Genomic DNA, 24,510 nt, shown 5'->3' on the forward strand with positions numbered 1-24,510 from the left:
ACAAAGATCCTAGTGACTCATTACCTATTGATGTCATATACGGTATTCTTGTTCAAGTTCATGTTGAACTAGATGGTCTCTAGGATTCCTTCTAACTCTCAGATTCTAGCATTCTGTAACACCCTATAGAACAAAGTTCATTACAAGGTAGTAATAATTGAACCCATGGGAGCTGATGATATCACCAAGGTAGTCCACAGAGAATAGGGATTTCTTTTTGGGGGGGGTTGTTGTGAGGCAATTGGGGTTAAGTGACTTGCCCAGGGTCACAAGCTAATAAATATCCAGTGTCTGAGCCCAGATTTGAACTCAAACCCTCCTGATTCCAGGACTGATTCTCTATTCACTGTGCCATTTAGCTGCCTCCAGAGAATAGCGATTCTTAAAATTTTTTTTTGTATCATGGACCCTTTTGGGAGGCTGGTAACATTTGTGGACTCCTTCTAACAATAATTTTTTTGGTGCATAAAATAAAACATAGAATATTACAAAGGAAACTAATTATATTGAAATAGTTATCTTTCTATTGATAATTATCTATCTGTATCTATCTATCATCTATCTATCTATGTATCTATCTGTCTATCTATCAGCAATTTAAGCTATCTTTCTACATATAAAGAGTTCCTGGAACCCAGGATGTAGAGGAAGAAAAGAGCCCAGACCAGAGCCTTGGGCAATACCCGCTAGGGAACAAGATATAGGGATGTAGTTTGGATGTTGATCTAACATGAGAAGCAAAAAAGAATGACCAGGCAGTTGGAAGAGAAGCAAAAGAGAACAGTATCCCAAAATCTCATGGAAGAGAGCTTATGCAAGTGGTGGAGATGGACCATATGATGACCTGATGCAGAGAGTCAAGAATCAAGGTCTGAGAAAAAGCCATAAAAATAGTCACTGGTTTTCTTGGCAGAGAAATGTCAGTGTCTCCCGGAAAGGCTAGCTCCCTTCAAGGCTTAGCTCAAATGCTACCTCTTCCAAGGAACATCGTCTGGCTCCCTTAGTTGTTAGGGTTACCTCACCCCTGAAATTACCTTGCATTTATTTCACATTTACTTATTTGGGTATGCATTTTCCCTCCTGTAAAACTAAATTCTTTGGGGTCAAAGACTGTTCCATTTTTTGTCATCGTAACCTTGGTGCTTAGTATAGTTTCTGGTATATCTTTGGTACTAATAAATCCTTGTTGATTGAATGCTAGACCTTATTAAAATAAGTTTAACTGTTGAGGTAGCAAAAAGACATTTTCATCTATAAAACAGCATCAGGCATAGACTCTGAGGATAACATAGTGAGCCTCTGGTCTGAAGAAACATGGGGTGGAAAGAGAAGGGAAGAGAGTGGAGATAGGGGTTAGGAGGTTCCGGGGGAGGAGGATTATCCTTATCAATATTATTGGGTCATTGTTATTTTATTGAGCACACTGTGACTAATGTTGACAATGACAAAGAGTCCCTATTCTTGAAGTCTCTTAGATTCTGAAATGTAATTAATTATAATTTATTTAAGTACCTACATATTTTAAATTGAAGACTTGTTAACTAGTAACTTTTAAAAATGGCTTTTCCTATTGAATTGATTGATTTTTGTCCATAAATCTTTGCTGAATTAAATTCAACTTAATTCTGAAATATTAATTTATAACTTTTGAGGTATCTGACCCAAAGTTAACCTAATGAGTGAAGGAATGAACTGTCTGTTCTGGAGGTGATGCTGCTACTATATGAACATTACGATGAATATTCTTGGTGTTCCATAATTTACCAGCATATTGGCACTTAGAAAGTGATTCAGAACATGGCATCAACAAATTCACCACTTGTCCAAAGTTGTAAATCAATCTATAGAGTGTAGGGGCCCTATTCACTACAAAGGGAATTAATTAAGACATTTTAAAAGGTGCCAAAGCCATGGGATGTTCTTTTAAAAGATGTATAATTATTACTCTGTGAGTCATGGCAATTGGCCTAGTGTATCTTTGGAAAGAGGGTGATCCTCTGGATTGTTTCTGACAGGGGGAAAGGAAAGGGAATTCTTGCAGGTAATCATGCTTTCAGATGGCTTTCAGAGGATAACTGTAGTGTAAGCTGTCAGACTACATAGATTGATAGCTGTGTAGTAATCTGCACCAGAAATAGCTCATTTGAACCAACAACCAACATTTGAACCATTATTTATTCATCCATCAGCATTTGTAATATTCTTAGGATCAGTCTTAAGTGGCTCTTGAAGGTTATATGAGGTTCCGTACATGAAAGAGCCATGTCTGACCACAGAGGGAGGGGAATGGTAGGAAACAAAGCAATGGAATGTCATGATATAATCCCTGAATCCTGGAAGATGGTTGTGTTTTTTTTCTACAAAACATATGAAGTAACCAGGACATACTGGAGAAGGAAAGGCAAATTACTTCGGTATTTTTGCCAAGAAAATCTCATGGACAATATTGATGTGCTAGGGTTCATGCGGTCATGAAGAGTTGGACACAACTGAACAATAACCAGTACATAAAGATTTCTAGTGATTAATTACTTTGAAAATTAAGAACTAATTTGAACTGCCACCTACACAGTACATCATCTCCAAGTGAAGAAGCATTGTACTTAAACAAGTATTAATAGGGCCATTCATCCTCATTGCTTAAATTGACCATTGTTTTTACTGAATCCATTATCCGATCTGTGTGGGTATGTGTTCCACTGGTGCAGATCACCACCATTCCATACTGTCCCATCTAGTGTAATACCATGCTTTCCATGAATCTAGAAGATCTGTTAGAAGTCTTTGACAGATGCTTTTGCTATTTCAGGGGCATCAGTGCAGTCCTTAGATTATCCTTCCGTATTTCTTCACTCTCGCTAAATGACTAGTCCACTTCTTTTTTTTGGGCATGGATGTCCTTGGAATATTTCATGCTACTTCTCATAATCAAATGATAACATGCCAGAGCTCCTTGCATCTACCATGCCTTTTTCCATTGCTCTTTTTTGGGGTAAGATCCTGGCGTTCCATGATTCACCATCACCTAGGCATTTAATAAATGTTTGTTGAGTTGAACTGAACAATATAGATTTCATCGAGCAGGTTTAGTTTTGGGTCATGATGCAATTAAGAGGCAGTGTGGTGTAGAGGAGAGATGAATTTGAAGGGCTGGGGTCAAATCTATCTCTAATCCATTGTGGTTGTGTGACACTGGACAAGTCACTTAATTCTCAGTTCTCAAGGCAACTCTCTAAGACCAACTTGTATTGGTGGAGGGAGTTTCCTCATCAAAAGTTCCTCATACCAATGAAATCACAGGTACTATCCCAGTGATGCCATTAGTAAGTCTGTGAGGACTTATTAAGTACTTAGCACAATGGCATATACAAATATCCTTTGACATCCCTTGTCTAATCAGACTTTGTTTAGCACATCTTTCATGACAATGGTAAACACCAAATCACTTCTAAAATGTGTCATCAACTCACAAAAGAAAGAAACATTGCACCAATGTAAGTAAGACTTTCTGTGCTGCTGATGAGCTCTAGATAGAACCAGGTAAATTACAATATGTAAAGCAAAAGAACCTATTTTTGGAATTCATCACGAATCGACAATTTCTTTGAGAATCAAGAAGGTTCTTAGGAAATGTTAATTAGCAAATGGTCAGAGGAGAGAAAATGAATGTGGTTTTAAGGACAGAGACCAAAATCTTGTCTAAGGGCATGGAGGAAAACATTGTTGTGAGTTGTGGTAAAGACTGAAGAGCCAAAAAGGACATATTTATCATAGTAGGATGATTCTTGAATTGCTACAAAGGCCATTAGTGAGGTACTCCTTTTTTAATGGTAACATCAAAGTTGGCAAACCCATCTGCAGAGTATAGACCTTTCTATTGTTGCATGTTCTATCCATGAAAATGAGGATGAAATTATAGATAATATGGAACTAAAAATGACAGTGTAGGTGAAACTTTAATAGACCCATCTCCAGAGAAAGAGCTGATACTATCTACATACAGACTGAAGCATGCTGTTTTTCATTTTCTTTCTTTCTTTCTTCCATTCATTTTAAAAATTTGAATCTTCTAGTATAAAATGACTGACATGAGAATGTTTTACATGATCACACATGTATAAGCTATATCAGATTGCCTACCATCTCAGAGAGGGTGGAGGAGAGGGAAAGAAGGAGGGAGGGATAGAATTTGGAACTGAAAACTTAAAAAAATTAAAATTGTTTTAATATGTAATTGGCAAAAAATAATATATTAATTTAAAAAAAGAATAGACCCATCTATTACATCATTTCCTCTATGTGACTCCCACCACGACATTAGGTAAATTGCCATTAAAAACTATGAAATAATCATAGACCTAAGTGTTGCAAAACTAGAGTAAGGCTGGCTGCAGCAATCTCTAAGGCTTTGTCTACACAATGCCAGACAACCAATGTTTACAATTTCTCCTACTGAATTAATTGGTTATGTTATTAACTGTTCGTTGAATTAAATTGATTGATAATGATGTTTTGATATTATGTTGATATAGTGAAAGCTATTTCCACTTTAATTTTTTTCTGAATGTCATCCCCTTTAATTATATTTATTTTGGGCTTCTAATTTTTGTCCAATTTAACACTGTTGTGACTACATTGTATGGGGCAGCTAGGTGCTGCAATGGATAGAGTGACCCGGAGCCAGGAAGACCTGAGTCCAATTTCAGCATCAGACACCTACTAGCTATGTAACCCTGGGCAAGTCATTTAATCCTGTTTGCCTCACTTTCCTCATCTGCCAAGGAGCCAGAGAAAGAAATGGCAAACCAGTCCAGTATTTTTGCCAAGAAAAAACCAAATGGGGTCACACAGAGTCAGACATGACTGAAATGACTGAACAACAACAAGAACACATTGTATATTTTGTTCTGTGATGTAAAAGATCATAGAATCTGGGGCAGCTAGGTGGTGCAGTGAGTAGAGCACTGGCCCTGGAGTCAGGAGGACCTGAGTTCATATCCGGCCTCAGACACTTGACACACTTACTAGCTGTGTGACCTCGGGCAAGCCACTTAACCCGAATCACCCTCCAAAAAAGAGATCATAGAATCATAAATTTGGAGCTGGAAGAGATCTTGGAGGTTGAGGCCAATCCCCACATTTTACAGATGAGAAAACTGAAGCACGTGATGGCTGAGTGACTTGCCCAGGGTCACACAGCTAGTAGGAATCTGAGGCTGGATTTGAATTCAGCTATTCCTGACTCCACATCCAGTGCTCTAGATATCTAGCTAGGAAAATAGAGAGGAATAGCTTGACTGTTCATCTAATTTATCTTCTTTCTCCTTCACAGTACAGGTAGAACTTCCCAAAGGACATCCCTACCATTATGGATGATTACCCTTATCTTGTTTGGAATTCTGGTGGTCTTGGGAGTAATCATTGGTCTCCTTGTTCATTTTTTGGCAACTGGTCAGTGTTATTTATGTTTTCACTTTTTTCAGTTTGTGACGACTCTAACTTCCCTTTTTAAATTGTTATATACTCTTATGAGCAGTTAGTTATGTTCTGGAAAAACTATTTCATGGTATACAATATTTGTTTCATAACAATATGTTCATCATTGAAAAAAAAGCCAGGGTTGGCAATATCAATTGAGTCAGCAACTATTTTTCTGGTTTGCTATAAAACCATATTGTGTTCCTATTCCCAGACTGTTATACTAGAGACTCTGAGGAATTTCCCCTTGGTGAGATCTGAGACATTTTCTCAGTTGAACTGAATTATTTCACTCCCTACGTGAGAGCTTACTCACTCTGTGTATTGTCTGCTATATAGTCTCATATGCATATTTTTTCTTATTTCTGTTTACTATTTCTTTGGCTAAATGGGTTTATTTACTATTCACTTTATTTACTATTCATTGTGGAAATGACATCTGGTGGGAAGGAGGTCAAGTCTTGGATATATATCCAAGCATGAGGTTCTCCTATCCCCGTAAAGGGATAATGATAAGAAATACAGCTTGAATCTAAAAATTGTCTCCCCTTAGACTATCAATACCTAAAGAAACAGATGGATATAACTCTAGACCTGCACCTCTTCTCTCTGAGGAGATCAGAGTGTCCACTTTCTGGCCCAAATCTCCCGCTTCCCCTCCCGGCAGGAATGAGTCTCACTTGAGATCAGAGTAGGAAAAGGAAACTCTAGACTAGAGATATCTCTTCTTGCCTCTCTGTGAGCCATATCTAGATGGTCCCATTAAGACACATGTAATCTACATGGAAAAAGCACAAATAGCACTCACACTGCCCCCTTTAAGGTGGTTGAACTGGATAGTAGGTATTTTGGGCATGAGAATCAGGAAACAGTAGAGCTTGGTAGCTGTAATGGCAAGCAAAGTGGAAATTTTTGCTTTTTTTTCTTTTGGAATGCTTCTCAACACTAAGGCATTCAAGTGCCTTTGGATGAATCTTGTCTTTGTTTCAATCAAGAGTCTTTGATTAAATCAAGAGTCTTTGATGACCTGCTTAAGTCACAAGAAAGCCTAAGTCACATGAGTTTGAGTCACATGGTTGTCACACCCTCTGACCCTGAAGAAATGTATATATATTCTGAGGTCAGCATTTTGCTTTGGAGGGCTCACTCATTTGAAGAGTATGTGATTTGGCCAGATGAGACTAAAGGTAGCCGTTAAGGAGCCTCCCCCCCCGCCCCAGCTTTGAAAACCCAGATGTTGGTGCTTTTCTCTCTGGTAACTATGTATGTATTACTATGGACAGACAGTTAGGGGCCCTATCTGCTGATTTGTGTTATTTGCTCTGTTTATATAATTTCCACTTGTAATTTCTGTTTGTGTTTGCTTTGAAGTTCAGGGTGCTGACTTTTTTCCCAAACTAAGTGAATGATATGTATATGATTAATTAAAGTGAGATTGTAAACCCCTTAAAGTTGCTTTCCTTAGAAAAGCAGATCAAAGCAGCCCTCCTGTGTGCTGGTGTTATTGGTCTATCCCTCCACAGCAGCAGCAAGCACAATTGTTGTTACAGTATCAGTGTGCTAAAGGTAATAAGGCACAGTATAGGGCCTCTGAACAAAGAAGTGTAGGAAAATGCTTCTGTAGCATTGAACAATGTATGCTGGGGTGGTAGTGTTACCCTGGAAAGATGATGCTTCCCCAAAGCAGAGAGAGATACAAGAAAAGAGTTACTCATGCCCTGCTTACATGATAGTAAAAACCTGGACGGTTACTGGGCTAGAATAATTTGGGTAAATAAGTAACCCCAAAGAAGTGTCCCAAATAAATTAATCTCCAGTTTATTCTTTCCTCAAAGGTTACTCTAGGGGAAAATGGCTAAAATTAACTTTCTAAGCAGACCTAGGTGAAAATGTAGGCTCTGCCATTTACTATCCATATGACTTTTCTGGGCCCTCAGTTTCCCAATGTGTAAAGTGACAGACTTGGACAAGATAACTCCAAAGGTACTGTCTAGCTCTAAATCTATGACTCTAGATGTTGCTTTTTGAAGTTAGAGATCTGGACTTGAAATCCCTTTTAGCTGTATATTTCTCTGAAGATTTCATTTTGTTACAGAAAGGACCCACTATTACCAAGGTAGCTTTCATATCTCTGGTGTCTCAGACAGTTATGACTGTGGGAAGAGAGCTTCACAGAAAAGCAAAGCTCTGATTGAAAAAATAGAGAATCTGGTAAGTCAGCACTAGCCCATTCTTACTTCATTCTAGCATTCCTGGAAATGTGAGCATACTAAGACATTTTGCTTACTGATTTTTTTTCTTTTAACAGATATCTGATACATTTTATAATTCCAGCATATCCAGAGAGTATATTAGCTCACAAGTCATCCAACTACCGTAAGTTATTTTTTTTCAATAACTGGAGGCATGGATTCTTTGATTTGGAAGAGATCATTTCTAGTAATATAGGTCATATAGACTGAAGTGGTGGGGAACTCACTACCCACCAAGTTAAGACAAAATGAGAAGTTAACACTTTACAATAGATCTTATACATAAAAATCCTTAGGAAGGAAAAATCAAGCAATGCTCTTCAGAGATATAGTGTCACCAGGCCGTTTTCCCTTTTTTATACAGAAAAACATTAGCTAAGTAAATGGTAGGAATATATAAGTAAATTGAACCATTAATGTCCTCTCTTGAAAGGAATTTTTACCACTATGGAATTTTACTACTATGTACCTTTCAGCAACTCCCTAGCCATGTCTACTAAGTAATAGATTGGTTGCAATCTGTGATGGCAGAGGGAGTTTCCAAGCAGGGAGTTCTTCAGACTGAAGAAGTCATAGATACTATTACTGTTCGAGTACATAGGAAGCCAAGATCCAACCCTGGGCCTTGGGCCTCAGTGACTCTTAGTCAATTTCCCCAGGTATCAGAAGAGAACAATTTTGCTCTCAGAATTGTTCTGGGAAACTTTACCTTTGGTCCCAGGGTTCTTTCCTCTTGCATTCTGATACTCCCTTCATCTCTAGACTTTTCAACACAGAGCTTGAGGACTCCTCAAGTTTCATGGTCCTTAACCCAGGATGAGCCCTTAAATGCAGCGATGTGATACCTCAGCTGATTAGGTAGCTGACATTGCTTGCCATATCAAGGGATAAACAAGGTAACACTATAATAAATTAGAATAGTTTCTATCACATCAAAATTAGGATCATTCAAAATTATCTTGGGTCGGTCCCCAAAGTCACAATAACACTTTCATCCTTTAGACTCAGAATAATAGAATCACAGCATTTTAGGGTCAAAAGGGATCTCAGCCACCATTTTAGTCCAACCTATATCCAAAAAAGGAATCCCAACTTAACACACCTGAAAAATTATTATCCAGTTTCTGTTTGAAGATGGGGAACTACTTACCTTCCAAGGCAATCCATTCTTCTTTTAGACAACTCTGATCATTCTGGATAGTCTTTATACCATTGATCTCCTGTATTAGTGGGGAGAATAGCTGGCGATCTACTACCAACTTTAAATGGATTTTAAAATAGGGGATCCCTGAAACTCTGGAAAATGAGGGCTAGGAACTGTTTGCTCCCCACAAGATTTTGTTTCCTTAAATACAGAATTGACCCAATTCAATAGTTATGGGACAGAATAGATTGTTCAGGTTTAAACCAGTCCAAATATGCCAATTGGCTGCTCTTTTGTCCTAGGAGTCCCAATTCTGGGGATGTACTGAATAATAGAAAAGTCTTTATTTGCTATGATTGAGAAATTGTGTATTATACTTAACAGTGCTTAAATCTTCCCCTTCCTCCCAATTCTTCTTGTGGAAAATGTCTAAAATAATAATTTCATGCCTTAGTAAGTAGATCCTTAATAAGGAGAATACAGGGGCAAAGGGGCCTGGTCTCGGAGGCAGGAAGGATTATCTCAAATGCTGTCTCTGAAATATATATACTGGCTGGGTAACCCTGACTAAGTCATCTAACCTCTCAATGCAACTAGTACTCTAAGCTGGAGATCAAGTGGCATTCTGTGATGGCAAACGAAGTTTCCTCACCAGGAGTTCTCCATATTAATAAAGTTGCAGGTCTGGATAAAAACTTTTAAAAAGAGTACATTGAACAGATGATCTTTTTCTAATGATTGAGGTTCTTTGCAATAACTCAGTGTTATCACTGTTAACAAATTATTTTATTCAGTTCCATAAATGGAGGAGTAGATTAGGCAGGATAGCTACTGACTTCTTTTGCATGTCTTTGATAGTATTGCCATTCGGTCATTTTTTCAGTTGTGTCTGACTCTTCATGACCCCATTTGGGATTTTCTTGGCCAAGATACTGGAGTGGTTTGCCATTTCCTTTTCCAGCTCATTTTACAGATGAGGAAGCTGAGGCAAACAGGCTTAAGTGACTTGCCCAGGGTCATACAGCTAGTAAGTGTCTCAGTCCAGATTCGACCTTTAAAGATGATTCTTCCTGACTCTAACCCAGCACACTGTCCACTGTGCTACCTAGCTGCTCTTGTCTTTGATGTAGTTACTGTGAATACAACCCAACAATCAGCTTTTATTAGTAGTCATTTGAATCTTTCTGCGACATGCTCAAAGTTAGGAGAAAAAATATTGTTGAGGCTGCTAGTTAAATAGATTCTACTTAATTGAGGTTTTAATGCAAATCCCAGCATCACTGCTCATTGATTTTTGAAGCCCATCACTTGGCCCACTAATGTCAATTCATTTGTTTGTAATATTTACATTGGACTCTAGTTCTAGACCACATTTCCTTTCATACACCACATTCCTCAGGTCCTTAGAAACTTAACAAAGCCAACTGTATGTTGGGCATGAACAAAGTAAATTGTTTTGGTTATAAATCTAGAATTGATAAAGGATTTCATGATTAAAATAAGGAAGATTGTATAAATCCATAAAAGAGCTAAGAGATCGTGAGGCATCAAAGCAAAAACTAAGGTACTGTTACCGATTTATTGAACTATTCCTATTGTTTCTAGTGCTGAGACCAATGGTGTGATGGCTAAAATTTGGCTGGCATTTAAGTTTGTTCTTGCAAAGAGGGATGGCATGAGGAGAAAAATTCAAAATATCTTACATCAGATGCTAAAGGACAACAAAACATCCTTGACCACAGATCCCTCTTCTCTTAAGATTATGGGTATTTTCATTTATTTAATAATAATATAACAATGACGGCAATAGTGATATTAATGAGCATTTATGAAGTACATGTAGAATTGCAAAACACTTTGTGTGATGTCTAATTTATCATTATTTCCTAATGCTTTAATTTTCTGGGTCATTGCAAGCAATGAGCATTTAAGAAATTTATTTAGAAAAAAATGTACTTCGGTGAATGTTTCCTGAAATCTTATGCTGCTGCTTGTCAGAAGGAAATGGAAAGATGATGGGTATGGGGGCCTGAAGCAAACAACAATATAGAAGACATGTACACTTTGTGAATGGGGAAAGAAAGGGCGTATAAATGTGAAAGTAGGTAAAGGCTATTTGGTGGAAGATGGATAGTTTAGCCTTTCAACATGCCTCTTGTAGCATCATCCCTACCCCTTCAGTTCTGCTCTTAGGAAGCAGATTCTGGGTTTGAGGGGGTAGGTTTAGAGAAAAAAAAGAATACTTTTATTTCCATTGGTAGGGAGAGTTGCTATTTCTTGCAAATAAAAGGACTGGTGGAGGTCCTTAAAGAGTAAATTAGGTTATTTAACACATTGTAAGACATTTACTGAATCAAAGGATTATTATGAATTCCTATTGGACAAGAAGTTGTAGGAGGTTAGTGTACTATGATTAAGTGCTATTTGTTCACATCCCTGGATGTCAACTTGGATTTCTTGGCTGCCTGGCAAAGCTGAAGGCAGAATAACTGAGAGCTATGACCCACTCTGACCTTGAAACGGCAGGCAACAACTGGCTCTCCAATAAAGACTTTATAATACTACCTACTATACTACAGAATAAAATAGAATATACTACTACATACTTTATAATACTACATCTGAAGGGAGCAGTAGTACTCCTCTGCAGGTAACAGCTAGTCAAGGGGGAGTGGACAGCTTTTCTCCCTCATTGGTCAAAGAGGGTGAATGTGGTAGTATTCCTTCCTATTCCATCCTTCCAGTTCCATAGAAAGAAAGAACTAAGCTTGGGAATTCCATCAAAGGAGAGTGACATATTCTTAGCAAGGAGATCACAGCAAATCATTCTTTTTATACAGAAACATAGTTGTCTAGTCCTGTGGGTTAAATTGTAGCTTTATTTAATATATTTTTAAATATTTTTCTATTAACAAGCATTCATTTTAGCTCCCAATCACCTTCTCTTTATTCAAAAATGAAATAAAAAACTTTTGTACACATGGAATGCTTTCCTAATATTTAGTCAGTTCTCAATTATCCACAATAATAGAGATTGAGAAAGAAATAAAATCCACAGATAATCCACATCCTACATTTCAGTCATATTTATAAGATTATAATTATAGAGCTGGCAGGGATCTCAGAGGACTTTCTATGTTAATTATAGGCTCCTTTGACTTTGAACATTTCACCAAATCAACTCACATATAGTAAAACGGATTGGTTTAATTTTTATATCCTGTCCTGTTTTGTTGGTAGCATAGGAGAATGACTAATCAATGGATGTTTTATTTATTTGTCATTATATAACGAGATAGAATATTGTTATTAAAACAAATAGAAGTAAGAGACCCCAGCTAATACACTCAACTGAATGATATGACTGAATGTCTGCATGTATCTGGGCTCCAAAAATATGTTAAAATCCTTATCAGAGTCATAACCAGGAATTCTGGCACTTGGGGGAAATCCTGCTGAGCAAAGGGTTGGAAAAGGAGGTTCGGTAAAGAGTGGAGAGTCCAGGAAGTCCTGGGAAAGTCTGACCATGAGTACAATCATGCTAAGAGACAGAATTGTTTATCCTTCCTGCTTTCCTCAGTTCTGGTGTAGCCTTATCATGTCCTGGCCCATATTTTTCCCAGCTCTCTAGAAAGGGAAGGCCAACAGAAGACTTGCAAGGCTGGGACCCTGTCTGTAGCCCACTGTAGGGAGAAAGTATACCCTCCCTCTGGAGGTTGATGCCAAAGGAGAAACCCTATGTACCCCACCCTAGTTATGGCTGTTTCATTCATAAACTTTGCTTCTTGGTGAAATATCATCTTCTTGTTAACTTTATGCTTTACTTTTTTCTTATTCCAGAAATCAGTGAAGAGGATGCTGAAAAGCTTGTTATCAACTGTAAGTTTAGAAATATTACAACAAAAAATATTATGTGTAAAAATATACAGAGATACATTCAGCACAACATTTCCTACCATCCCTATAAATCTTAAAATACATTGTATGTTGAAATATGTAATAATGTTTTCCATAGTAGATGCACCAAGTACATCTGTATAAAGGATGAAAGGAGGTCTTGTTTCCTTAAAACACTCCATTAAGAGACAAAGCCATTGGCTTGAGTGGGAAGACACTGGTAATAGAGTTGGGGAGTTGAGAAGAATGAAAAGTGTTTGAAACTGTGGTGTCTGTGGGGAATCACTAGGTAATGAAGTTTGTAACACCAACAAGGGCCCAAGTGTGGCTAAATGGTAACCATTTCAAGTGGAACTAGTCAATGAAACTTTTAAATTTTTCTAACAATGCCCAGCAGCCTGAGAGTGGAGGTAGGGTGGAGGGAGTAGATGGTCATAGATAATAATCATGAAATTAGAATCAGTTCCCAGAAATACCTTTGCGAAGTCAGGTTATACAGGCAAAGTTTTTAGCCAATCTATCTGTCACTGGAGTTAAAAAGAACTAGGATTTTATATTTAGGTACCATTAGTTTGGGTTTTAATATAATGCTTTTAGAAGACTCATAGCTTTTCACAGCTCATTCACATACACAATTGATTCTGAGGTTAAAACCCCAGAGGGAAAATCAGTTAAAAACCCTAGTGTTTTGTATTTCTTAGCATTTCTGTTACAAAATATTTAATAGTACCTGCTGTGTCAATTGAACCTTTCTTATCTCTAGAGAGGGTTCTGAATCAACCTGTCAGTATTTATTGTATACTATACTGTTCTAGGTTCTATAGGAGATGCATATTCTCTGTCCTCAAGTAATTTATAATCTAGTTGAGGAGAGAAGACTAATGTACATGAAATAACAGCAAACTTCACAGGACAACATAAATGATTATATCTTTTTTAAATTAATTAAGTTTTTTAGTTTACAACGCTCAGTTCCACAAGTTTTTGAGTTCCAAATCTTCTCCCCCTTCCTCTCTTTCCTCCTGCCCCCCCAAGATGGTGCATAATCCGATATAGGTTCTACATTTACCTTCATGCTAAACTTCTTTTCCCAATAATCAAATTGTAAAGAATTATAACCAATGAAATGAACCACAAGAAAGATGTAACAAAACAAAAAAGAAAATAAAAGAAAAAAGAAAAACAAGACCAAATAAGAGAGAGCAAATAGTTTGCTTCAATCTGCATTCAGATTCCATAATTCTTTCTCTGGATGTGGATAGCCTTTTCCATCATGAGTCTTTTAGAGTTGTCTTAGAACCTTGCATTGTTGAGAAGAGCCAAGTCTATCAAAGCTAGTCATCACAGAAACAATGTGGTTGTGTACAACGTTCTCCTGGTTCTGCTCCCTTCAGTCATCATCAGGTCATATAAGACTCTCCAGGTTCTTATGAAGTCCAAATGATTATGTCTTGACTTATGAACACCCATTTTAGGGTAATCCTTTATCCCCTTGAGGTCACTGTTTCATTTTCAACATTGTTCAACCAACCTTCATGTGGCATAGTTGCTTTCTTCTCATCAGCTTGGTCACATTCCTGGGAATGTACTCCAGCTTTTCAATGTCCTCTATAAAATGTGGTACACAGAATGGAATGTAATGTTCAAGATGCTAACTGAGCAGGGGAGACTAACATGGAGCTATCAATGACTCCCTTGCAACACGATGCTTTTAGCATTGTAGTCAAAGGTCACATTAGCAGTTTGATTTGCCACAATATATTGCTGACTCCATCCTAACTCTTCTCTGTGTTTTTGAACATCTATTACTTTCCAGACACTTCTTTATCTTGTAATTATGTGGATGATATTTTTAGTTTAGTTTAGTTCAAGTTCATTTTCTTTTTGTCAGTTCACTATTTCAGCTTGCTTAGATAATTTTTATCCAAGTTCTGTCATTTATAATATTAGACATCTATCATAGCATTGCATAATTATAAATGTGATAAGTATGACATCTCTGCTTTTGTTTAAGTCATTGCGAAAATATTGACTAGAAGAGGACAATGAAAGCATTATATAGGGGAAATTCCATTAAAGGCAGGGCTTCTTAACCCTTTTTAATGTTCTGGAACCTCTTTGCCAGTTTGGTGAAACCAATGGACCCTTTCTTTAAATATACAGTTTTTAAAAATAGGATTATAAGGGAAGCCAATTGTATTGAGATATAGTTATCAAAATATTTTAAAAATAAGCTCATGGACTCAAGGCTAAGAACCTCTGCTACAGAAACCAATCAATCAGTCAACATTTATTAATGGCCTACTCTGTTCCAGGCACTTTACTAAGACTTCACTTTATGATGAAATTAGACACTCTTTGGATTTGGTCAATAGATTCAGAAGCCACTTAACCATGCTGTCATCGTGCCTGTATTTGTCCATCTTACCCACAAAGAATAGATTTAAATATATGCCACCAGCATTCCTCTGATCTATTATACTAGTAGTCCTATCCCCCTCCAAAACAAAAGAAAGAAAGAAAAGTGAGTCTGATATGACTTAGTGAATGTCTATGGGCTTTTGACAGTTACTTCTTTCCTTTCAAAGTTCTTGGCCACTGTCCTTTTGTATGCTACCTTCCCCCATTAGAATATAATCTTCTTGGGGATAAGGGCTATATTTCTTTTGGCTTGTGTTTTCATCTCTTGTGCTTGCTCAGCACAGTGTCTGGTCCATAGCAAGCACTTCCACCGTTGTTGGCTTGCCTTCAATAATAATGTTTAAAATTTTACTGGGAATCAATGCCAAGTGCAGTGGACTATTGTTTGAAGAAGTCAGTTCTTTCCCATTTGAAAATTGGGTTGGTATTTGTCTGTCTCTAGGACCAAGGTGCCTTTCCCTCTCACCAGAGTTCCTCAAACATCCCTGAGAACAGTCCAGCGATCATATCAGCAAGTTTATCAGAAAGCACCCTCAGTGTCCTGATTGTAGTTCATCCAAGTCAAGGGCTTCCTAAATTCACTGTATTTTCTTCACTATCTCCTCATGTATCATTCATTTTAATTCCTGCTAGCTGTTTTTGTTTTATTCTTTCCTGTTTAAAGATCATATTTGGTAGGGAAAAAATGAAGTGAATTAGCAGTTAGATACTTTCACCTTTTCTCTATCATCTATTTTCATTTTGCCATCCACTTTAAGCCAGGGTTCTATTTTTTCCCTTGATCTTCCTTTTGTCCCCAATATAGCTTTAAAAGCTAATTTTATCCTCATTAATATTTATTACAAGACTCCATGGATATTGTGCTCAATGGTTAATAGATACTAGCTTCCTTTAAGATATTCTTTGGATGACTCTTCAGCTACCTGCCCTTACTTCCACCTCTCATACATGTTCTTTGTAAATCTGAAGCAGTTGGTGAGTTAGTTTGCTGTGCAGCCACACTTCTCTCTTTATCCAACTCTGTGCAAAGCACTTTGCAATATATATATATATATATATATATATATATATATATATACATATATATATAATATATGTATGTATACATACACATGCACATTCACACACACAAATATATATATAGCTGTTCTTATTATTCCTCATCAGAATGAATAGCAATTGCATACTGGGATCATATAGAAACTTAATGTGAAACAGCAATGGGAGCCAAAAGAGCAAATGTAATCTCAAGGGGATCCATGGTCTCATTGTACTCTCTGCTGGCCAGAGGACTTTAAAGTGTTGTGTTGAATTCTGGGTGCCACTTTTAAGGAAGGTCATTAAAAATAACTGGAGCACCCCAGCTGGTATCACCAGAACTTCATTCTTGAACATCTTTCATATCTGATAATCCGAGTTTCTTTGTAGAATCTTGGGCTATGGGATTCTACTCTTTGAAATCTCTTCTCCTAAAGTCTAGGCAATACTTTACATTATGCCTGACTTTCTTCTCCTTATGACTCTCAGATGACAGGCTATTACCTCCCAAGTTTTCCACCATATTGAGTGTGCCCGCCAATTCCTCTTGTGAGTCTGATCAAATCTTAATGTGAAGGAGTTCACTGTGATCTAATTCTGATGAAGAAAGGGGAAAAAAGAGAGCCCAGGAGGTTAATGGTCACCAAAGGATGGGATGAAAATTCTATTAAGTAGAGAAAACAAAATAAAATGGGAGCCTGGGATCCCTGAAGAAAATGTCACTGACTACAGTTTTGACAGCCCTGTTTACATTTACATTTGGTACTCTCTTCCAGTCAATGGAAACAGTAGCTGATTACCATAATCAGAACTTCTGTTCTTAGTGTTCGTAAACTGACAAATTTTTCTGACAGGCTGCGGGAGACGACTAAGACTGTTGTCAGATGACCTAATCATAGGAAATAACAGAATCATAGGAGGAAAGCCTTCCAAGGAAGGAGAATGGCCGTGGCAAGCCAGTCTAAAACTGAACGGTCAGCACGAGTGTGGGGCGTCTCTGATCAGCAATAAGTGGTTGGTGTCTGCAGCTCATTGTTTCGCACGGTAAGTTCACCAATTGAGGTAAAGAGCAAGGAGTGAGACAGTTTGGTACAGGTTAAAGGGCACTGGACTTGAAATTGTGAGACTTGGTTTCAAGTTCTGACTCATCATTTATTAGCTTTATAAGCTAAGGCAAATCATTTATTATCTCTAAGCCCCAGTTTACCTAGCTATAAAATGGGGATATCAGGATTTCTTTAGCATCCTCACAGGGTTATTAGTGGAAAATACTGTCTATAGTTTAATAAAAATTTGACCTTTTATAATTATTGCTAAATGCAAGGTGAGAATAGCTAGGTGGCACAGTGGATAGAGCACCAGCTCTGCAGTCAGGAGAAACTGAATTCAAATCTGGCCTCAGACGCTTTCTAGCATGTGAACCTGGGCAAGTCACTTAACCCTGTTCATCTCAGTTCTGCATCTATAAAATGACCTGGAGAAGAAAATGGCAAATGCTTCCAGTATCTTTGTCAAGAAAACCCCAAATAGATTCACAAAGAGTAGGACATGACTAAAACATGCAAGGTATGGATCTGGATGATGTTTACTTCAATCAGTCAGTCAACAAGAACTTATTGAGAGCTTATTATATACTGTACACTTGGCTGTGCTCTGGGGTGTAACAACAATGCTACTTGCAGCTGCTGTGGCTGTGTAAGACCAAAAACACCAGCACACAGGAGCGCTGCTAGCACAGGTTCTTTGATCTCCTTTTCTAAGGAAATCAACTTTAAGGGATTTACAATCTCACTTTAATTAAACATACATATATCATTCACTTAGTTCAGGGGAAAAAGTCTGAACTTCAGAGCAAACACAAACAGAAATTAAAAGCAGAAATTATATAAACAGAGCAAATAACACAAATCAGCAGACAGGGCTTCTGTCTGTCCATAGAAATAATACCAGTTTACCAGGGAGAGAAGCACTAACATCTGGGTTTTCAAAGCTGGGGGCTCCTTAACGGCTACCCAGAGACTGATCTGGCAGAATCAAAGGAATGCTCTTCCAATGAGTGAGTCCTCCAAAGAAAAATGTTAACCTCACATATACACTTCTTCAGGGTCAGCCCACAGAGGGTGTCACAACCATGTAAATCAAACTCATGTGACTTAGGCATTCTTGTGACTTAAGCAGGTCATCAAAGACTCTTGATTCAATCAAAGACTCTTGATTGAAACAAAGGCAAGCCTCAATCAAAGGCACTTGACTGCCTTAGTGATGAGAAGCATTCCAAAAGTAAAAACAGTGAAAAGTCCCACCCTGCTTGCCATCACATGATTTGAAAAGAAAAAGGAGAAACAGTCCATGTTTTCAAAGAATTTACATTCCAATGGGGTAGACAACTTGATCAAAAGGAGTACAGCTAAGGAATTCAGACAGACAGAATTCAAGGTTACTTCTCCAGGCGTAGCCTTGGAGTCAGGAAGAGCTGAGTTCAAGTCACACCTTTGACGTGCACTGTGTGACCCTGGACAAATTGCTTAACATCTCATTGACCCAGACAACACTTAAGGCTGCCAGTTGCAGAGTGGCTACTAATCTACATTGGTAGAGGAAGTTTCCTCATTGCAAGTTCCTTATAGCAATGAAATCTCAGGTCTACTCCAAAAAAAAGAAGTGAGGGAAATAATAGATTTAGAATTGGAAGATCATTATAGTTCAACCTCTTGATTTTACAAATGAAGATGTCAAGGACCAGAGAAATGAAGTGAATTGCTCAAGTTTCACATGGCTAATTACTGGGGGATAGGAATTGAACACAGGTCCCTTGACTCATTGAATCCTCTTACCACTGTATCTTTAGTGCAAAGGAGACTTTTGAATCTCTAAATAAGTAAAAAAGAAAGATCCAATTGAAGCCCTATTAATTGGTCTTATCTATGGATAACCTTACCAATATAAGTAGTTAATAGTTCTTAGTCTTATAGGGATGTGATGTTGCTTGGTTTCACCTTTACAAAGGGCACTATGACAGTGTCTGCCACAGCCACTGTGGGCTAGAGCCTGTTATGCTTACCAACGTTTAATTCTCTTTTGCCTTACAATGTTCTTGTATCTCTACTCTTCTAGCTCAGATGTCTCTGTTAAATGGGGCCACCACTTCCCATTTATGTATACAGAATTCATTTCTGAAAATATATCATAATGTGTTGCCTCACTGATCCGCTTCCTTTGACAGCCAGTATGAAGTGTGAGAGTCCTTCTCTGGTCCAGTCTAGCTCAGTTCTAAGCTTAGCCCAGCAGATGAACAACATTCCTAATCTCCAATATATCATAGCTCCTTTCAGAATGATGAGCTTTTAAAGTATCTTCTGAATTTCTCATAGAACTGAGGCAAACCTGGGAAGCCTCATGCTCTTATGTTAAATTAAGGCTACCATGTTCTCTAGAGCAGTGGTGCAAAATTCAAATAGAAACGGGGTGAGGGGCACTAATCCATAATTCAATAAACCTTGCAGGCTGCATATTAGCTTTGAAATGTAGTATTATCTGAGTTTCAGTGGATTTTTGTTTTTATTTCCCAATCACATTTTAAACCAGTTTGGGCCATTCTTGCTAGTGTTACTTGCTGCAGAGACCCCATGTTTGACACTGCTGCTCTGGAGTACCAACACCAAGTTCAGATCTACAGATGAAATATGAAGATGTGGGATTATAACAATTATCAAGCAAGAAATATTCTATGCACTCCTATTATGTGTAAAATATTTTGGTTGGTGCTGTTGGAGATATAGAGGCACATACTACAAAGACTGCATTTTAGGAAGAACACTGATAAGCTAGAGCAAGTCGGAAGGAAATTAGAATGGCAAAGGGCCTCAAGATCATTCCATACGAAGACTGGCTAAAGGAACCAAGAAATTTTTAGACCGGAGAAGAAAGGACTTAGTAAAGCAAGTGATAGATACCTTATTTTCAAAGGGTCATTACTGATAATGGGGATCAGACTTGTTCTCCTTGAACTTAAGGTAAAACTAGTAGCAATGGGTAAAATTTTAAGATGGGTAGAATTCGTTCTATAGAGAGAGAAATCTCCTGATGATAAGAAGTATCATAGGATCTTAGGTTCAGAAATGGAAGAAATCTTTGAGATCTTACTTCATTTTATAATTGAGGAAACTGAGTCCCAGAGAACATAAGTGGCTTGCCCAGTGTCATGCAGGCAGCAAGTGGCATAGCCAGTATTTGAACAGAAAAATGAAATGGGCTTTCTCAGAAAGTAGTAAGTTCCCCATCACTGGTGGTCTTCAAACAAAGTCTGGATGATTCCAGTGCTCAAGGACAAGGGAGTATGCTGGATGTACTCAAATCCTGCCTCAGACATCAGCTATATGATTATAGGCAAACCATAACTTTTTGGAGCTTTTTTTTACTTCTCAAAAGTGAGAAAAAGTAATACTTGCCCTATCTAACTCAAGGGGTTATTTTATGGAAATGTTAAATAAATGCAATGGGTTCTTATTATCTAGTCAACTTCAAATTCAGGTATCTGGTCATTCTTTGAGGTTTTTCCTAATTGGGATTTTATGACATTACATATGAACCTTTGTCCCAAGAGTTTATGATCGTATTTAGAAATCTTATATTAAAAGAAAAAAAAATAAGTTGGCAGTGCTTGTATAAAATGAATGGTACAAACAATAAATATTCTAGGAGTTCAGAAGGAAGAAAGATCACTTCCATCTGGGACAGCCAGAGGTTTTTTCACTGAAGAAGTGAGATTTGAACTAAGCTTTCATTAACCAGTAAGATTTGAAAGGAGATGGGGAAAAATACAATGGGAATGAGGGAAATTCTAGGAAGACAAAATATATTTTGCAAAGGCAAATCACTTTGGGAAGTTGGACTACAGGTGAGAAAGTACAAAATAATGGGGATAATAAATGTACCAGTTTGGTAGGAGTTCTGGTTGGAATTGAGTTTTTGTGTGGCATGTGAGAGATAGAGTGGAAAGGTAGATTGAGGTAAAATGATGTGAGAACTGGACATAATAGGTTACCTTAAAAATCTTAGTGTTATGAAATAATAAACCCAAGGAGCACCACTTTGACATGGAGGCTGAAGATATCCAAATTAAACTTTGTCTTTAGGCGTAATGACACCAAAAAATGGACTGTCGCTTTTGGAAATGTGGTAAACCGTCCCTACATGGAACGAAATGTTAAGACCATCATTTTACATGAAGATTATCGATCTCCTCTGATCCATGATGACATTGCTTTGGTGGAACTTGCTAAAGAAGTCACTTTCACGAACAATATCCGTGCCATTTGTCTTCCTGAAGCCACACAGAATTTTTCAGCAGGTGAAATGGCTGTTGTTACAGGATGGGGAACACTTTCTATGCATGGTAAGTTCTTCACTGAAAACTAAATGGCCTCATGGAAGGTGCCCAACTTGTAAAGAAGAGTCTGTTGAGTGTCATGTAAGGGAATTGAAAGCATCTTCCATCTTTCAGTTCCTGGGGTTGGACAGTTGCAAGTACTATTCAGCAAGTCAGTACAGATGAGTTTGTACTTAAGTAAGCTAACTGTGAGCACAATCTGAAAATCTGAGCAGATGCTCTGTGGGAGTGGGAAGCAACTCTGGTGAAAATGCTAATTACCTGTCTACACCAAAGTCCCTAACAGTTAACATTCCAATGGTAGTATTTGGAAATTGGCCCTTGTAACATCATGAAGTTAGATAGCACTAGGAGAAAGAATCAGCCAGTCAACAAGCTTTTATTTAGTGCCTACCAATGTGCCAGGTATTGTCTAAGTGCTGGGGATACAAAAAAGGTGAAAATAGGGTTCCTGCTTTCAAAGAACTTACAGTCTAGTGGAAAGAAGGAAAGAGATAGGTAAAATATTTGTCCGGCAAAGGAACACAACTGAAGGGAAGACGTCCAATGATCCTAGATACTTTCCATTTATGTTTGTTTCCTGTGTCTTGGGAGTTTTCTTTTCTCTTGGAGGTCTTACGTGATGTGCTACTTAACTACATTAGGTTTAGACACACGGTTCACCACTGGGGAGTGATCAGAGAAAATAAGCCCTCAGCTCAACAAAGACCTTCTGGAGATCACTCGCTCGCCCTAGGTATTATTCCCACCCCCACTCCTGAACTCCTCCCCTTCAAAAAAGAAACCCATGCCTAAGAAGACTTATAAGCCTCATAGTTTGATAGTAGATCCATAAACTGTGTCTGAAACATCCCCAGAGTCTAGAATAGGAGTGGGGAGCCTGCAGTCTTGAGGCCACCTGTGGTCCTCTAGGTCTTCGAGTGTGGCCCTTTAACTGAATCCTAACTCCACAAAGGGCCACACTTGAGGACCTAGAGGGACACAGGTGGCCTTGAGGCTTCAGGTTCCCCACTCCTTCTCTAGATCTTGATGGGCACTGGGAATCTAGTTAATTTCTTACCCAAAAATGTGAGGAGTGAGAGAAAGACCTAGGATAGAAGAGTAGCAAAGATAATTCACTATTCCATTGCTTGATATCTCTCCTTGAAAGGATCTTAGTAACCATTCAAGATTTAAGTCATCCCAAGAATAGATCAAGACTAGTGAAATATGTCTTTTGTCTCCTCCTGGGTCTCATACAGAGTAGCTTACTAAGAACATCCTTTGTCGTTTCTAGGACCTTTGCCACTGATACTTCAACAAGCCACTGTACAAATCATTGATACAGACACTTGCAATGCCTCAGGGGCATATTCTGGTTCGATTAAAAATTCCATGCTGTGTGCAGGATATATGAGTGGAAAAATTGATGCCTGTCAGGTAGGTCTGAGATGCAAATACAAGCAAATGAGACAATCTCTAACCTCAAGAAAATTATATCCTATTGAGGGAAGAAAACACACAAAGGGGCAGCTGAAACCAGGGATGGGGGAAGCAGAGAGAGAAAGGAAGGGTGTTCACAGGTGAGCATGGCAGCTCACAAGGAGGAAGAGAAGCCTGAAGAGTGAATAGAGATATGAGTGTTGTTTTGCTTCGGCAACCAGGCAATTAAGTAACTCCATGGAAATACTGTGTAAAAAGAAATTTCTTGGCATCGATCCATCGATCCATCCATCCATCCATCCATCTATCAATAAGCATTTAGCAAATTCTTACAATGTATCAATTGCTGTAGACACAAAAAAGGGGCAAAAAACGCAAAAACAGTCCCTACCCTCAAGGTGCTGACATTCCAATGGGTAAAATGATGTGTAAATATATGGGCACATACAAGAACCAGAGTAGAAGGAAAGTATAATAATAAATAGGCATGGCATAATAAACATCTTTTTTCCTTCCTTTAGAATGACTCTGGTGGACCACTAGCTTCACTTAGTTCTAGAGGTGTCTGGTACCTCATTGGAATAGTGAGCTGGGGAGAAGGATGTGGTAAAGTGAACAAGCCAGGCGTCTACACCAGACTGACTTTCTACCGTGACTGGATTACTAAAAAAACTGGAATTTAAAGAAGTAATTTATGGAGTATAACAAAGATTATTGCGAGTCACAAATACTGATAAGAATTCATGTTTAATACGTGTTCCTTTAGTATTCTGAATAATGACCAAAATATTGTCTTGAAAGCGTGCTTGGAAAACTGCCTTTTCATATATTATATTTCTATGCGAATACAGACAATCCACATGAATTTACTTGTTTCACTCCTCAATGAAACTGAAGCAAAGGAAAAAAATGGCAAATACGAGTGAATATTTTTATCTAAATTTATATTTTGTGAATTTTTCTGATGTTATCATGCTGATCCAAAATGAATATTCTTCACAATTTTTTTTATTTTATGCAGATCAAACCCATACATCTGGCTCAAATCAGTTGTTTTAATTTCAGCATAGAAAAGAAACAAAACATTATTCAAGTGTGTCTGAAGCTATCTGGTTCTATGATTCCTAGCTCAGGGCTTGGCACAAAGTAGGTACTTTTAAGTCAACAAACACTTTTTAAACACCTACAATGTTCCAGGTACTGTGCTAAGCACTGGGGATACAAAGAAATTTAAAAAGGGTCCCTACTCTCAAGGATCTCACCACTTGATGGGGGACACATTGTACAAAGAATTATATACAAATAAAACAGACAGGATAAATTAGACAGAATCTTAGAGGGAAGATACTAGCATTAAGGGGGATTGGAAAAGGCTTCTTGAAGAAGGTGGAATCTTAGCTGGCACTAGAAGAAAGCCAGGGCAGGACAGGAGATTGAGGTGAGGAAGGAGAGAATTCCAGATATATGGG

General features: G+C 38.0%; 1 protein-coding gene across 1 annotated transcript; it reads left to right on the forward strand.

The window, feature by feature from the left end:
• The first annotated feature begins 5,372 nt into the window (after positions 1 to 5,372).
• LOC118854083 (transmembrane protease serine 11B-like) lies at positions 5,373 to 23,724 on the forward strand. Its single transcript, XM_036764399.1, has 9 exons — positions 5,373 to 5,451; positions 7,574 to 7,689; positions 7,787 to 7,854; positions 10,480 to 10,640; positions 12,715 to 12,753; positions 17,085 to 17,274; positions 21,366 to 21,625; positions 22,896 to 23,038; positions 23,563 to 23,724. Exons 1-9 carry the CDS (start codon positions 5,373 to 5,375, stop codon positions 23,722 to 23,724), a joined length of 1,218 nt encoding a protein of 405 aa, XP_036620294.1.
• Positions 23,725 to 24,510: the final 786 nt, after the last annotated feature.

The sequence above is a fragment of the Trichosurus vulpecula genome, chromosome 6 (assembly GCF_011100635.1).
Source record: "Trichosurus vulpecula isolate mTriVul1 chromosome 6, mTriVul1.pri, whole genome shotgun sequence".
NCBI classification, from domain to species: domain Eukaryota; kingdom Metazoa; phylum Chordata; class Mammalia; order Diprotodontia; family Phalangeridae; genus Trichosurus; species Trichosurus vulpecula.

Bases quoted from the DNA above. Each gene is read 5' to 3' on its own strand.
- LOC118854083 (XM_036764399.1), top strand. From the start codon at position 5,373: ATGATTACCCTTATCTTGTTTGGAATTCTGGTGGTCTTGGGAGTAATC. The intron at 5,452-7,573 runs GTCAGTGTTATT...ATTTTGTTACAG, and splicing joins TGTTCATTTTTTGGCAACTG to AAAGGACCCACTATTACCAA. The intron at 21,626-22,895 runs GTAAGTTCTTCA...TGTCGTTTCTAG, and splicing joins GGGAACACTTTCTATGCATG to GACCTTTGCCACTGATACTT.